General features: G+C 50.3%; 1 protein-coding gene across 1 annotated transcript in view; it reads right to left on the reverse strand.

Annotated features, from left to right (window-relative positions):
• The window catches only part of GAB3 (GRB2 associated binding protein 3), a 170824-nt gene that overhangs the window by 42765 nt on the left and 112689 nt on the right, over positions 1-15370 (reverse strand). The window contains exons 2-6 of the mRNA XM_074276980.1: positions 14993-15296; positions 9537-9753; positions 4056-4537; positions 2054-2112; positions 1062-1284 (exon numbers count right to left, since the gene is read on the reverse strand). Of these exons, the coding sequence (XP_074133081.1) occupies positions 1062-1284; positions 2054-2112; positions 4056-4537; positions 9537-9753; positions 14993-15296 (1285 nt within the window). The remainder of the gene's footprint in view (positions 1-1061; positions 1285-2053; positions 2113-4055; positions 4538-9536; positions 9754-14992; positions 15297-15370) is intronic.

Genomic DNA, 15370 nt, shown 5'->3' on the forward strand with positions numbered 1-15370 from the left:
ATCGAGACTTCTTGGTTGCCATGTTGGGAACAGGAAACAAGACTTTGGCAATAGGATTGAGGTATCCTGCTTGCTCTATGGATGAGTCCTAGGCTCATGTTCATTCTAAAGGTTAGAAAGATCATCAGGTTCTCTTACCCATCCCCCAACCTTTAAAAGAAAATTATCTTTAATGGAGAGTTATGCAATAAATATGATAAATCAACTTATGGCTATTCCAGTGGGGTGGTGAAGGTTAGCTGGCTGAATCTTAGAAGAGGAGCAGACCCAGGAAATGGGAAAGTTACTAAGGCGCCTCCTGCGTGCTTTCAGATCGGAGCATACATCGTCCTGTGCACTTTCTCCATACCAGTACAAGCATCAGTACTCCTGGCTCTAAAGTGGTGGCAAAATGAGCTTTTGCCATCAGTCAGATCTGAGGCTGGATTGCTTATATAAAGAAAAAAAAGGGGCAGTGGCTAGGTGGCGCAGTGGATAGAGCACCAGCCCCGAAGTCAGGAGGACCTGAGTTCAAATGTGGTCTCAGACACTTAACACTTCTAGCTGTGTGACCCTGGGCATGTCACTTAACCCCAATTGCCCCAGCAAAAAAAAAAAAGAAAAAAGGAAGTGTTTTCTGCTTAGTTTTCCTACTCATATGTGAAATCTAGTCTTGTGTACCCTTATATGACTAAGGGAGTGGGGGGAAGCATTCTGAACCTCAGGAAAATGCTGAATTCTATTCCTAGGGCTGGAAGCAGCAAAGTCTCCCAGCTTCCCCAGCACCCAGCTTGATACCTCTAGCTTTCTAAAATAAGAGTGGGCACGATGGCAGAGTATACCTGGGTTTGCAATCTGGACCAGTGACAAACACGGAGAAGTCCTTTTTCCTGCCCAATCCTCAGTTTCCTCAGGTATAAAATGGGGAAAGCCCAATCCTCATACCCTCTATCTCCCAGGGCTGTTGTTCTGAAGTAGGAGCTAATAATGCTCATGATACCTCCAGCTCCTCTCAGCGTCTCCTCTGTTTGGGTGCTGCCCTGCCCTGCCCCCACCGTCTGTACAATGGAGAAGCCACTTACATCTCCTGCGGGGCTTCAGGTCTCGATTCACTGGGGGTGGCTCCAGGTCCGTGGGAAGCTCCAGTAGGGGGCTGGAGAGACTCTCAGGACTGCTCATTGCAATGTAGCCATCAGCATTGCTTTCCGGTCCAGAGCCAGTGGAGAAGATGCTGGGGTGCATGGGGACATAACTGTCTTCGGAGCTGCCCGGCAGGGAGGACGGTGGCAAGGTGAACCGAGAAGGCTGCAAGAAAAACCAGAATTCAGCACCTCGGATCCTCTGTCCGACTGGGGCCTGGCCGTACACAGCCTGGGGGACAACAGCCATTGAAATATTTCAGCAACACTTGGGGGAAAAAAGGCAACAAACGGGGGACTTTCTCCTCTGCTCTTCTCAGACTGGCCAGGATATGTTCTTCAAGTGTCTTTTAAGTTGGGGGACTGCTGAGCATGGGTCATAGGGCAAGGATCTCAGCCAATGGGAAGCATGCTCCCAAGACCAAGACGGGAAGGGTCTCGCCCATAGGCAACCAGTGGGCAAGAAACAGAAGCAGATTTCAACCTGAAGTGTCTCCTAGCTCAAAGCACGGTGGGGGGTAGTTCTTTCCACCAATGGGGTAAGCAGCACCTGCCAGCTGGAAACCCCTAGGAGAAGGGAGCAAGGATGGGCAAAAAGCCTGAGTGACAATCCCAAGAAAGTCCTTCTTGGGTTCCTTCAAGGAAGAAATCACAGTGTGGCTTCAGACTTCCTTCATGTGACACGAGATCTCTGGGCTAGGCGAGAGAGGCCTGGATTCCCCTGCCCAGGAGCAGGGGGGGGTCCAGCTCACTTCAGTTTGTGAATGACAAACTAAGGGACCCAGTCAGTTTTAAGAAAGGGAAGGATAGGGAAGTGATCGAAATAAAATAAAATGAGATGAAATAAGATAAAAATAAGATAAAGTAAAACAACAACACACCGATCACCTCTGCAACTCATTTGGAAGTTTAAGGAAAGCAAACGTTACACTTACCAAATTCAAACTCAGCCTCTTGTCCCGGTGGCAGCGAAGGGAACTGCCTTCTCTGTCAGCTGCAAACCAAAGCAGAGCACACAGCATCGTCACTCACTGTCCTGGAGGACCCCCAGAGGTGAGGGGGCTTGCCCGGGATCTCACCACAAGCCAATCCCTGCCCTCTGAGGGAGCTCCCAGGGCGGACAGGAACGTGGGACATGTATGGTGCAAGGCAGCACAAGGTAAGGGCCCACTGAGTCTCAGGTCTGTGAACATTCAAAGGGAGCCGTCACTGGGGCTTCATGTGCATATGAGACTACAGTTGTGATTCCAAACAAGGCACATGGAGAGGTGAAACATTCTAGAAAATAGTCATCACCCAGGATTTTCATCTGCAGATACAGCCAGGTCTCAGTGAACCGGCAAAGGAGGAGAGAAGGTGAGCAACTCTATGGCTCCACCCCCTGCAGGGCTGCAGGCCCAGAACAACTGGGCACCATTGGCCCAGCTGGAGTAAAATCTGCACAAAGTGATTTTATGTAAATTTATGTGGAGGGAGAACTCTCGGGAACCAAGGGAGCTTTTTGAGCAGGTGAGTGACACCATATGAACTGTTCATCAGGAAGATTATACTAATAGCTTCCTTCTCACCAAATAAGGCTCATACAAATTCACAGTCGGAAGTTTATCGGAGGGCAGCGAGTCCAACCTGACCTTCCTTCTCCGGCCAACCTAACCGATATACAGCCAAGCGCTTCTTGAAGACCTGAAGTGAGAGGAAACTTCCCACCTTCCAAAGCATCCCTTTCCACACTGGGATAGCTAAGATGTCACGGCTTGGACCAGCCTAGTGAAAAAACACCAGCACTGTGGCCACACCCATGGGGGCTCAGGAACTATGGTAGTGACAGGACGCTGGCCTGGAGAGAACCTTACACCTAGGGTGCTTTTCTTTCCTTTTCTTTTTTTTTAACTTTTTTTTAAATTAATTTTTATAATTATAACATTTTCTTTGACTAGGGTGCTTTTCTTGAGGCTCCCGGGATGCTACATTCACAAGGTCTGTTCTTTGGGACCGAGCAGAAAGAGGTGAACCCTGCTTTCAATGGATTTTCCTCGGCTCCCATCCTCCTCACCTTCCTCTGAAGCATTTGCCAGCCCGTTCTGTGCCACCTCCTCTTCCTGGATACTCTTCTCCCTTTGCTTTTGTGACATTGCCTACCTCTGATCGTTCCTTTGAACTCCTTTGAATATAGGGAATTCCCGAGAGGCTCTTCTTCACTCTGCTCTGTGCCCTGGAAATCTCCCCTATTCTCAAGGCTCAAATGATCACTTCTATATGGATGTCCCTAAAATCTAGATCTCTAGTTCTGGCACCTTGAGGGAGGAATCAAAAACATGCCCAAATCGCTGAGATTGTGAGGCTGGGGGGTGGGGCCATGGACGATCATCACCAGAGAGAAGAGCTTTGAGAAAAAGAGGCTTTCGTTTTGGCAGAGTGAGCTGGAAATGCCAGAGGGATATCTAGGAAGAGCTGTCTTGGAGGAAAGATGTGGGTCCGGAGCACAGAAGAGGGGTGAGGGTTTGAGAAAAAATGGAGTCGTCCTCATTGAAGTGATAGCTAAGGCCCTGTCGTGAATGAGAGAGGGGACAAGATTGGGAGTCTGGCTTTAGAAGAATTCCCATAAACTGGCAAGTTGGAGAAGAAAGATCCAACTTGGACCATTTTGTGTCCTTTCCCTCTCTAACCCACCACATTGTTGTTTCAGAGTGCAAGTGAGACCTCACTTTTGGCAGGCAGGATTCCCTGATCTCATCAGTCCCTGACGCCCCAAAGGGGCTTAACTTCCCTCCTCTACCTTTTCCACAAGGAAGAATGATCCTGAGCACTCAGCACGGTGCCCGGTGCTCGATAAATGCTTTTTGCCCGAGCCGTTACTGCCTGATTTCCCCGAGGCCTCCGGTCTTCCTTTGTCACTAAGATAGCTGGGGGGGCATATTGAGGGGAGGGTTTACTTACCTCTAGCACTTCTGACAGCATCTAAACTCGATAAGGAGATTCTTCTTGGGACACCAAGCCACTGAGTCCTCCTGCCACTGTTACTGACGCCGCCGCTGTGGCCGTCCCACAGGGGCCTCACCTCCTGGCGCTGCTCCGTGAAGTGGCTTGGTTTGGGAGGACGAGGGGGTGGAGTGTTTGGTATGTTTTCTCCTGTTATTCTACAGGAGAATATGGCTGGGCCCTTGGCCACCTGATAGGTGGGGGCTAAGGGAGTCCCCAGCAAAGGCAAAGGCGATGAGTAGTCACTGGATGGGCCACTGAAATGGACAGCACCCGCCAGAGCAGCGTGACCCCCGGGGGGCACCACATCCTGAACTCCATTCCCACTGCACAAAGAGGGCAACCCGTGATTGCATGCCTGCGACTGAAAGGAGTCGGCAAAGACCTCGTCAGACGAAGTCTGCTCCAGGGATCGGTCTGAATTGGACCAGGCGTCACATCTGCTGAGGGCAACAGGAAAGGCAAAGAGCATGAGCAAGTGTGAGGAACGCCACAGTTCTCTTGTGGTGTGGAGAGAAATCCCAGTGCACGACAACCAGCCCCCGGCGGCTCCAAAAGGCCCTGCTCACCGAGGAGACCTCTGGGACCCGGGAGTCACCACGGCTTTGCCGTCCCCTTTCCCTTGGCCCAATGTGCCAGCTGTTTACTGAGGTCCCCGCCCTCATTTCAACATTCCCGTGATTTCTGTGCTTGGGCTGCTTTGCTGTGGGGTGTGAGAGACAGGGGGTGAGTGAGGTCAAGGGGGATTCGTTTCGTGTGAAGGCCAAGGCTCACGGCAGCCAGGTGAGGCGCTCGCACACAACTGCTGTTGGCAGCAGAGTTGGAATCTCCACCTCCTGGCGGCTCTCTAATACCCACCCAGGAGCGCGTGCTGGCTGTCTCTGCTTTGTGACTGTGAGTCACAAGATGTCCCCGAGAGGACAGGGACCCAAAGAAGCCGGGAATCAGCCCTGAGATGGACATGACATCACATCAATATCTGAGAACGAGGAAAAGGCGTCGGGTCCCGAGCGGCCCTCGTGCGCGGCTAGCAGCTTAGCGCGGCCGGCACGGCTTTGGTTCCAAAATCTAGGGACCTGCAACGTCGGAAACCAGCGACCCAAATGACTCCCAAGTGTGATGGGCTGCTCTGGGAGGGCTGCAAGCGCTACTTATCGGACCAATTACATTCTGAACGACTTTACCACGGTCATGCACAGTCATCCACGGCTACTCTGAAGGACTTACGCTGCGTAACCCAAGCCATGCCCACACAAAGAACTGCTTGTGTATGAATACAGATTGAAGCGCTCTCTTGCGCTCTCTCTCTCTCTCTCTCTCTCTCTCTCTCTCTCTCTCTCTGTCTCTCTCTCTCTGTCTCTCTGTCTCTGTCTCTCTCTGTCTGTCTCTGTCTCTGTCTCTCTCTCTCTCTGCTCTCTTCTCTCTGTCTGTCCCTTTTCTCTTCTTTTTCTTCTTCCTTTCTCTCTGTCTCTCCCTTTTCTTTTCTCTCTCTTCTTCCTTCTCTCTCTCTCTGTCTCTCTCTCTGTGTCTGTCTCTCTTTCTGTCTGTCTGTCTCTCTCTGTCTGTGTCTCTGTCTCTGTCTCTCTGTCTCTCTCTCTCTCTGTCTCTCTCTGTCTGTGTCTCTGTCTCTGTCTCTCTCTCTCTGTCTCTTTCTGTCTCTGTCTCTCTCTGTCTCTGTCTCTCTCTGTGTCTCTGTCTCTGTCTCTCTCTCTCTCTCTGTCTCTCTCTGCTCTCTTCTCTTCTCTCTTCTCTCTGTCTCTCCCTTTTCTCTTCTCTCTCTTCTTCCTTCTCTCTCTGTCTCTGTCTCTCTCTCTGTCTCTGTCTCTCTTTCTGTCTGTCTGTCTCTCTCTGTCTGTGTCTCTGTCTCTGTCTCTGTGTGTGTCTCTCTCTCTCTGTCTGTGTCTCTGTCTCTCTGTCTCTCTCTGTGTCTCTGTCTCTGTCTCTCTCTCTCTCTGCTCTCTTCTCCTCTCTCTTCTCTCTGTCTCTCCCTTTTCTCTTCTCTCTCTTCTTCCTTCTCTCTCTCTCTGTCTCTCCCTTTTCTCTTCTCTCTCTCTGTCTCTCTGTCTCTCTCTGTCTCTCTGAGATAGACAAAACAAAGATAGAGAGAGAGATAGAGAGGCAGAGGCAGAGATAAAGAAAGGAAGACAGAAAAACAGAGATCGAGAGACAGTGACAGACAGCCGGGGGCAGCTGATGTATCCAGAGCTAAGCAGTCCCTGACCCTCTAGCAGCCTCACTTTGCTCCTCTGTGAAAGGGGGATAATAGCCCCACCACGGACCCATCCCCGTCTCTGTTTGTTGCCTTGCTCCTGGTCAGGTGGCTAGCTCCAGTATGATGTCTCGTCACACCGGAGGCCTTCCTCTGGGCACACTCCACTAAAGCCTGAGCAGAAACCCCCAGATGGTTTGCCGGAACAGCAGGTAGCGGGCTCACCACCGGCCGCCTTCCGGAGCTGCGGGAGGCTTTAGGGAGTGACGACAAGGTCCCTTGGGTGAGGCCGCCTTCTCAAGGCACGTCTCTGCGTCACGGTTCGGCCATTTGAGCGTTTCTGTGACCTTGTAAAAATTCACCTTCCTCTGGGCCTCCATTGAATCCCAAGGCCTGGCAGAGCCAGGACAGGCTTACGGTTTTCTGGGAGGGCTGGTCCTGGGGGAGCCTGGGGGAGCCTGGGGGAAGGGCTTTGGATGACTTCAGGAGGACGATAAGCCTGGCTACAAGTGTCAGAATTAAAAAGGACACGAGGGCAGAGGTGGGGGGCTCTGGGTGTGGACTATGGCGTGCTCCATGGTCCCGGCCGTCGCTCTGCCGCTCTGTTCTGTTCTTTTGTTCTAAAGGAGGGGATTAGCGTAGAGTTCCCCAATGCAGAACTCGTTAAAAAGAAATGAGGCAGACCCAGAGGAAGCCAGCCGCTAAGTGAGTGCAATAACCCATCTTGGGCTAGGTAAGTGAAAATGAAAATAATGAAATCTTTCTTCTTCCCCTGGGCAAAGAGGATGCTGGGAGGAGGGATGCTGTTTTGTGTAACTGCTTCCCTCTGTGCTCCAGGGATTCTTGGGGGTGGGGTAGAGAGATTTGGAAAAGCCTGAGATGGAAAAACCAAAAGCCCCCATCTATCCTCTTTTTAAAATTGATAACCATTTTGAAAATAAAAGCCCTCCCAAGAACGGTAATGAAGTCTCCACATCTTGGCTTCGGCTGGGGGGAGGGGAGGGGCCTGGGAGGGAAAGGGCTTTGTCTGCCATCAGGTCCTCTGCCCGAAGCTGTTAGGATCGTTAGGCGGCCAGAGCTGCTTCAGCATCCGCCATAATTCCCAAAGCACCTTTCCAGGCTACCTACCCAGCTGCGCCTCCCCCTCTCCGCACCCCTCTCCTCGCCGAGGCCGGCGAAAGGCCAAAGCCCACGTTCCTTCCTCCACAGGGGCCTGCGCCTCCAGGCATCCCTTGACTCTAGGCCCCCAGCAGTCACTCTACCATATGCCCTCATTCCTTTCCTCAAAGACTTCTGGGACAGGCGGCCCCCTCCAGACTCTCCCCTCCCCTCCCCCAGTTCATTCATCACTCAGCCGCCAAATAAAACCCAGGATGCTCTGCTCTGACTAGGAATCCCTTCTCCTCATGGACCCACAGGGGGTCCGCACTGCCCACCAAAGTATAAGTGCCATTCTGCCAGCGGGTGGGCTCGTTTCAGCTCTTCTGGCCTTGTGGGATGCCCCCAATCAAGAGCCGGCCTTGGAAGGAGAAAAACTCAAGATGCAAATCTCTCCTCAGATACTGCTGTGCTTGGGAACCCAGCCGAGCCCCCCTCCCCGGCTCTGCTCCTTGGGGATGGTCAGAGTGCTAGCCTTCCATGGCTGTTGGGGGTTGCAGGGAGATCCCACTTGGGTAGAAAGTACTGTGTAGACACTGAGTTGATTAAAAAAGGAAAGCAGAGGTTTAGTGCTGTTCTCCAGCCCTCCTAAGTTCAAGTTCACATCCCTGTCCTTGGCTCCTTTATTCCTTCCTCCTTTTCTTCCTCCCTTCCTTTTCCCCCTCCCTCCCTCTTCTTTTCTGCCTTTCTTTCCTTCCTTCCCTCCCTCCCTCCCTCCCTCCCTCCCTTTTCTCCTTCCATAAATGTTTCTTTGTTGCACATGGCCTCGCGCTCTAGATGCAAATTCAGAGAGGACCCTAAGCCGGCTTTTGAGGGCCTGGTAGAGTACAGGGCAGGCCCCTAAGGACACACAAAGGTAGCCTGAGGATGGGATGGAGGCAAGACGCTCCCCACTCAATACGGCTTGGAGCAGGTGTGGCCAGGAAGGCTGCAGGAATGAGGGGACACTTCAGCCGAGCCCGGACGGCAGAGACAGTTCGGACAGACAGAAGGGAAGAGGTCATACAACACGGGGCAAAAGGGGGCAGTCCGGGTGACCTCAGGGAAGGGAGAGAGTGCAGAGCCCGATTTGGGAACAAATCGTAGACCAGCTCAGTTAGAATGCTGAGGAGAAAGGCTTTGTGGGAAATAAGGAAATATGGCAGTCAGGAACTACACCAGGGCTTTTAGAGGCAAATCTTCCAAACAGAGCAGTTTGGAGTCCACAAAATAAATAAGAAATACACATTAGGCAATAGGGGCAATAGGGAACCAATGAAACTTTTTAGCAGGGGATGTCAAGGTCACCTCTTGTTACTTTTTGAGCAGGGGGATGGCATGGGCAGACTTAGTACTTAGAAAGCTTATCTTGTCAGCTAGATGGAAAACAGTGAGGCGGGAGAGACTGGAGGCCCAGGGACCTCCCAGAAGGCTAGTGGAACAGCCCAGGTAGAAGGGGATTGGGGCCAGAAAGAGGTGAGGGCTGGCTGAAGGAATAGAAAGAAATACATTCTGTGAAGGCACAAGTCCCCGAATCCCACAACCGCTCTGATATGTGAAAGGAACAAGGAGATGTCCATGAGGCTCTTGGCCTGGATGACTGAAGAGTATGGTAGGGTGCTAAAAGGGGGCCGTGGGAAGAAGGGGTGAACTTGGCAGGAAGTCCCTGCTCTTGCACTGGGAGAACCAGTAGGGGAGGGGGGTTGATCTCTGTTCAGTTTCTTGCATAGTACCTACTCTTACGGAGACCATTTGGTTCTCAGGAACCCAAGGGCTGACCGTTCTTTCTCCTGTGTTGAAATTACCTAGTTCTGCTCTCCCAGAAAGCTCTACCACGTAAGGCCCATCCGAAGAAGCCTGGAAGCTAAACAGGGGTACAGTCCAACCGGAGCTCCAACGGGCTCTCAAGAGCCGATTGTTAAATTTCCAGTATGCATATTTATACCTCAACAATTACAGGGCTCGCCTTATTGTTCTGTTCATCTCACACTTATGAAGGTGAGGGGAGAAAATGTTCATTTCAAGGCGTGTCCCCCCAGAGAGCAGGTGGTTAAACAACTGCCCAGCACGCCCTTGTTTCAGTGCCCACTTACCTGCTGGGATTGAGTTTTTTGGTCTCACAGTGGGCCAGAACTAGATAGTCAGGCAAGGAGAGGGCTTCCAAGTCAGTTCTGGCTTCCTTAGCAGGGAAGGCAGCTGTGGTAGAATCATCAACATGAAAAGAAGAGTTGGCTACAGGAGACACCCGAAAGGAGCTGGCCGGGGAAGGCTGAGGAGATGAGGTGACATGGGAAAGGCTCTCCGCAGAATCTGTGGGGAGACACAAACACCCGGCTGCATTCTGAGAGCATTCCCAAGACGCGGGCCCACTATTGCGGGACTGGCATCAGCAGTCAAAATTCCCATGGCATGCTGAAGGCTGAGAAGGAGAAGCATTTCTCCAAGCGGTCAGCAGCGTCTGGAGGAAGAAACCAGAGCCGCGCTCCGAGAAGGGAAATGCCTGATGGATTTCAAGTAGTCGGCGTCAGCCGCTCCCTCTCCTTCTTCCCCGGTCTAATCTGTTATCGCCTTGTCCCGTGCACCCCCACGACAGACAGCCCTCCCATCCGTCCCCACCTCTCCTCGCCCCCAGCCTCCCCACTAGGTCCCACTTCAGTCCCTGCCCGGACTCCTGCAAGAGGCTGCACACTGCTCTTAGGGCCTCAAGGCTGTCCCCTTTCCAGTCCAGCTTCCTCTCAGCTGCCCAAAATGCTTCATTTCCAAAAAGCCCAGATCAGACCACGCCGCTGACCTCAGACTCCACAGGCCGCACAGCAGAACTCCCAAACGGGAGATTCCAGTGAATCTTCAGAAGGTCAGAAAACCATTCTCCAAACCTTGCCAGCAGCAAGTCCTGCCACAAATTGGGCCCATGAACAAATGGGAAGCTTCAGCCATGTTCCTCAGCTCAGAAATCCCCTGCGAAGAGCCTATCTCCCCTTCCTCTTTAGAGATGAGTTGGCAGGAGTTAGGGGATTCCTGAGGTTGGCTTGCATCACGGGTCTAGCTGAAAAAAACCCCCAACCAGCAGGATTTCACTCTGGCTAACAGCAATTGTCCGAACCTGCCAGCCAGCTCCGACACTTGTCTTCCAGCAATGCTCTTAGAAATTACTGACATGACTCCCCATCCCTCCTTTTCTCTCCCCATCCCTCCTTTTCCCTCCCCTTCCCTTTATTTGTCGGGTAACAACACAGAATATCTACTTAATAAATTCTTATTAAGTAAGTTCAACAGTAGGATTCCACCAAAGGGCACAGCCTCTCACAATAGTAACTTTGCAGACAAGCTGTGGCTAGATGACAGGCAACTCAGATGGATTTGGACTTGGTTGAATGACTGGACTCCAAAAGGATATTAAATGAGCACTGCCAACCTGGAGAGAGTCTTGAGTGGCTTAACAATCCACACAGGAAAAATCAAGTGGATGAAAAATGCATATTGTCAAGATTAGAGAACATAGCTGAACTGGCAGCTCATCAGCCTAGTCTTGATGAAAGGACCCCGGAACTCTCTAAAAACTCCTTCAAGGAGAAATTCTCCTTGGAACCAAAGATAAAGTGGTTTATCTTGGTGGGACTCGTTGAAGTATTCAGTTTCCAAGGTTTTCCTACACCTATTGTTAGCTCAAAACCACTCCCGGTAAGTGGTCTCATCTCGGTCCGGAGGCAGTGACAGCAATGAGGAAATCTCATTCAATTGAAACTTCTGTCTCAGATTTCCTTATAAAAATGGCAACATGGGGCTCAATCCTCACAGAGGACCTAATATGCCACCCGTGGCATGCTAGCAAACTCTGCCTGCTGGAATATTCCCTCTCAGCGTGACCCTCTCTTTATCCTCACCTATTTCCCTAACAAGACCTTCTATGTTGGGATTTCTCCATTAGAAACTTTACTTCTCTGTCGGGACCTTGCCACTAAGGGATTCGGCCTTTCTATTCATGCATAGCAAAGGCTGACTTCCCAGTGCCAGTAATAAACTTCTTTTTACCAGTCTAGCTTTTCAGGTTTGGAAATTCCTTTACAAAGGACCTCTGTGCCTCCAGAAAGGGGGTTCCGCCACTCCCTAGCCATGCGCCGAATCCCAAGGGGGTTAGGGGAGCCAAACGTCTCCACTCACACCTGCCACTAACCTTATCATTGAACTCCCTGAGCACCAGGAACCCTAAGCTCCTCATTTTGGTTCCTGGATGGAATCTCATGGCTCTCATCAGTTCCTGTATCTTGCACAGGCCTTGTAGATGGAGGATGAGTTGACCAGAGGCATGGGAGCTGGGCTGGATGATATTTGGGAAATGATATGCTTTCATTGGCCCACAGATCACCCTTAGTATCAAACACAACACTTTAACATCAATATTCTCTTGATAGGGAGTCATTCAAAAATCAAAAATCCAGATGATCCGAAGGGGATCAGCAAGATCCAGGATTCAGGCGAATATCTTTCTGAGTGCCTTAGCCTAGTTGCAAAGCACTGGATTTGGAACCAGAGGTCCTCATTTCAAATCCTGACTCTGCCCCTTTTAGCTGTATGACTTTAGGCAAGTCCCTTAACAGGTTTCTGTGCCGGTGAAATATGGTGAAAGAAAGGGTTAGATTAGAAGATCTCTAAGGACCCTCCCAGCTGGATTCCCACTTACAAGGCACAGGGGATACAGAGATGCCCTCAAGAAGCCTACATTCTAGTGTGGGAGGGAGGGAGAGAATTCAACAAGGCACAAAGCATCAACACCTGGGGAAGATTACGAGGTGAATCAGCAAAGCCGTTATATAGGAGGTGACATCTGGGCTAATCTGGATATAGGACATGCTGGGAAAGGTTTAACAACCGGCTCTCCAGAAAAATGTCACGGGACACACTTTGATGTTGAAGCTCCATTGTGGACATTTTCTCCATTGCTTTCTTAAGACTAGACGATCCAACAGCCAATCAACCAAGCCTCGATTTGCGGTGCTGTCCAAACCGTGAGTGTTCACCCTGACAATTGAAAAACTGGCTCTTTGCAGCCAGGAGGACATGGCTCCAGCATGCTAAGCAAAGGTAAGGTGGGAGTACCCAGAGCCTATACACTAAGGAAGGAGACGGAGTGTGGCCAGTTCCGATGGAACGGCATGGAGGGAAATAACACTTTGGCTGGGGGACGCAGGCTGGAGGCAGGTTATGAACACCAATAAGGAGTTTAGATTTTACCCAGAAAGCAATAGGGAGCCACTGGGGTTTCTTGATCAGAGGAGTGATTTGGTCAGATAGATCTATGCTTTCAAAATAAGACTTTAAAACTGATGGGCTGGAAAAGGGACAGACATGAAGCAGGGAAAGCAATTAGGAAGCTAAGGCGATAGCCAGATAAAAGGAGGCAAGGCCTTGCCCGGGATGCTGTGTGGGTGAGTGGAGAGAAGGGGGTGGATGTGGGAGATGGAGACGGAGTGCTTATCAGTAAGGATAAGTGCCGACTGGATGTGAAGGGGGAGGGAGAGGAGGGAGGCCATGACGCCTGAGAATCTGGGGGCCTGGAAAGAGAGTGCTGCCCTCGACAGAAATAGAGACGTTTGGGGAGAGGAGACGTAGACAGAAATCTATTGAGTTCCATTTTGTACGTGCCAATTTTGAGGTCAGGGCTGGATATTAATCTGGGAGTCAGTCAACAAATATTTATAAAATGCCTTCCGTGTGTCCTGGCACATGGGGCTGAGCACTGGAGTGACCTGGAAAGAGAGGGTAGGCAAAAAGAAGTGGCAGCATGCTACCAGTGGTGGTTTGAACCAAGTAGCACACATGTCAGATGAAGGACACATGCCCACCAGGAAAAGGGAATGAGTCTGGCATATGCAGGGAAATGGGTGCCCAGGCCACAGGCTGACCCAGCACCCCGAACGGGAAAAGATTCAAAAAAAGCAAACAGCCATTCTGCTGGGCATCTAGATATTCTTGGGGCCCTAGCTTCTTAACCTTTGGGTTGGGACAGGGGCCTTCTGTTGTCTGGCGAAGCCTGGGGACCCCTTTCAGAATCGTCTTTTTAATGTAGAAAATAGGATAAGGAATTAGAAAAGGCGCCCATCAATGGTCCATCGATTGGGGAATGGCTGAAAAAGTTACGGTGTATGAACGTAATGGAATATTACTGTTCTATAAAAAATGATGAACTGCCTAATTTTAGAAAGGCCTGGAAAGACTTACATAGGATGATGTGGAGGAAAGAGAACAGACCCAAGAGAACAATGTACACAGCAACAACATGTGATGGTCAACTGTGATGGCCTTGGCTCTTCTTAACAAAGAATTCAAAACAATTCCAGTGGACATGGGATGGAAAATGCCACCTGCATCCAGAGACAGAGCTATGGAGACTGAATGCAGATCAATGGCCTTGGCTCTTCTCAACAATGTGGTGATTCAAAGCAATTCCAATGGACTTGGGATGGAAAATGCCATCTGCATCCAGAGGGACAACTGTGGAGACTGAATGCAGATCAACCCTTTTGTTCTCTTCTGTTTTTTTGTTTTGTTTTCCTCATGGATCTTCCCTGTTGTTCTGATTTTTTCTCTCCCAAGGTGATTCATGTGGAAATATGTAAAAAAGCAATGCGTATGTATAATCCCAGAATTGTTTTTACATATAACTCAGGAAAATTTAAAATTTAAAAATAAAATAAGTGTGCTTTCTTTTCTTTCTTTCTTTCTTTTTGCTGAGGCAATTGGGATTAAGTGACTTGCCCAGGGTCACACAGCTAAGAGGCCAGATTTGAACTTAGGTCCTCCTGATTTCAGGGCTGGTGCTCTATCCACTGCACCACCTAGCTGCCCCTAAAAATAAATGTATACAATAAAATGCATAGGATGACAAAGGAAATGAGTTATCCTGAAATTGTTATCAAATATATATGTGCATATATATATATATATATTTTTTTTTTTTTTTACAAAACCAAATAGGTTCATGGATCCCCTGAAAACTACAAATTCCTGCTAGGGCACAAGACAAGACATGGACAAGAAGCTTGGAGGATAGGGAAGGGAAGAGATGTGCACTGGTGGAGGAGATCCCTTGAGAATACTCCCGAGATCAGAGTGTCGCAGGGGTAAATGTGATCCTCCACCCCAGAGTTCTCGGCTCTTCTTAAATGGCACTTCTGACCACTGACAAAGGCTAAGCAAGCACTCCTGCAGGACCTCCATCCCCCATCGTCCACATCCACCTCCTGCGGCACCTCCATCCTCATCTTCCCCTCTTAGCCACGGGCTCCTCTGCCTGCCTCCAGCAGGAGGTTTTAGGAAATACCCATGTGGTCACTTGGGACTTCCTACTGTCCTGACAAACCTCCATCTCCAGCATAATATGTCTAAGGCATCCTCTTCCCAGGGCATGACCTCAATGATAATGCACAGATGACTTAGAAAACCATCTCCTAAGGATGGAGTAACAGGCCACAGGAAGAGCTCCCCCCCCCCCCCCCCAGCTCTCTCTTTCACCTCAGGCCGTAATGCCAGGTCTTGATCGTGTGCTCACCTGTGTTGTTGGTCCCGTGTCCAAAGTTACAAATCTGGCTGATATTGTGCACCCAGATGTGCATTTCCTCTTCTGTCTTGGCCACCAGGTAGAAAGTGCGGTAGACGGTCTTGACAACAAACACGAAGTCATTCTGAAACTCCCTCCGAATGAAGTCTTGCCCTGCATGCTTGCGCACCTCCCCCTCACTCAGGTCAATCACGCGAATAGGCTTCTTGGAGTGATCACTGCGATAGTACTCCAGAACATCAGGATTCCCGCTCATCCGGCCATGCCGCAACACAAACCAGCGCTTCCGCCAAGCCTGGAGAGAGAGAGAGTTCAACACAAATTAGACTGAGTGTTGAGTTCAGTTCTTCAATGCGATGAGTACCCAGG

The sequence above is a fragment of the Sminthopsis crassicaudata genome, chromosome X, assembly GCF_048593235.1.
Source record: "Sminthopsis crassicaudata isolate SCR6 chromosome X, ASM4859323v1, whole genome shotgun sequence".
Classification (NCBI taxonomy): Eukaryota; Metazoa; Chordata; class Mammalia; order Dasyuromorphia; family Dasyuridae; genus Sminthopsis; species Sminthopsis crassicaudata.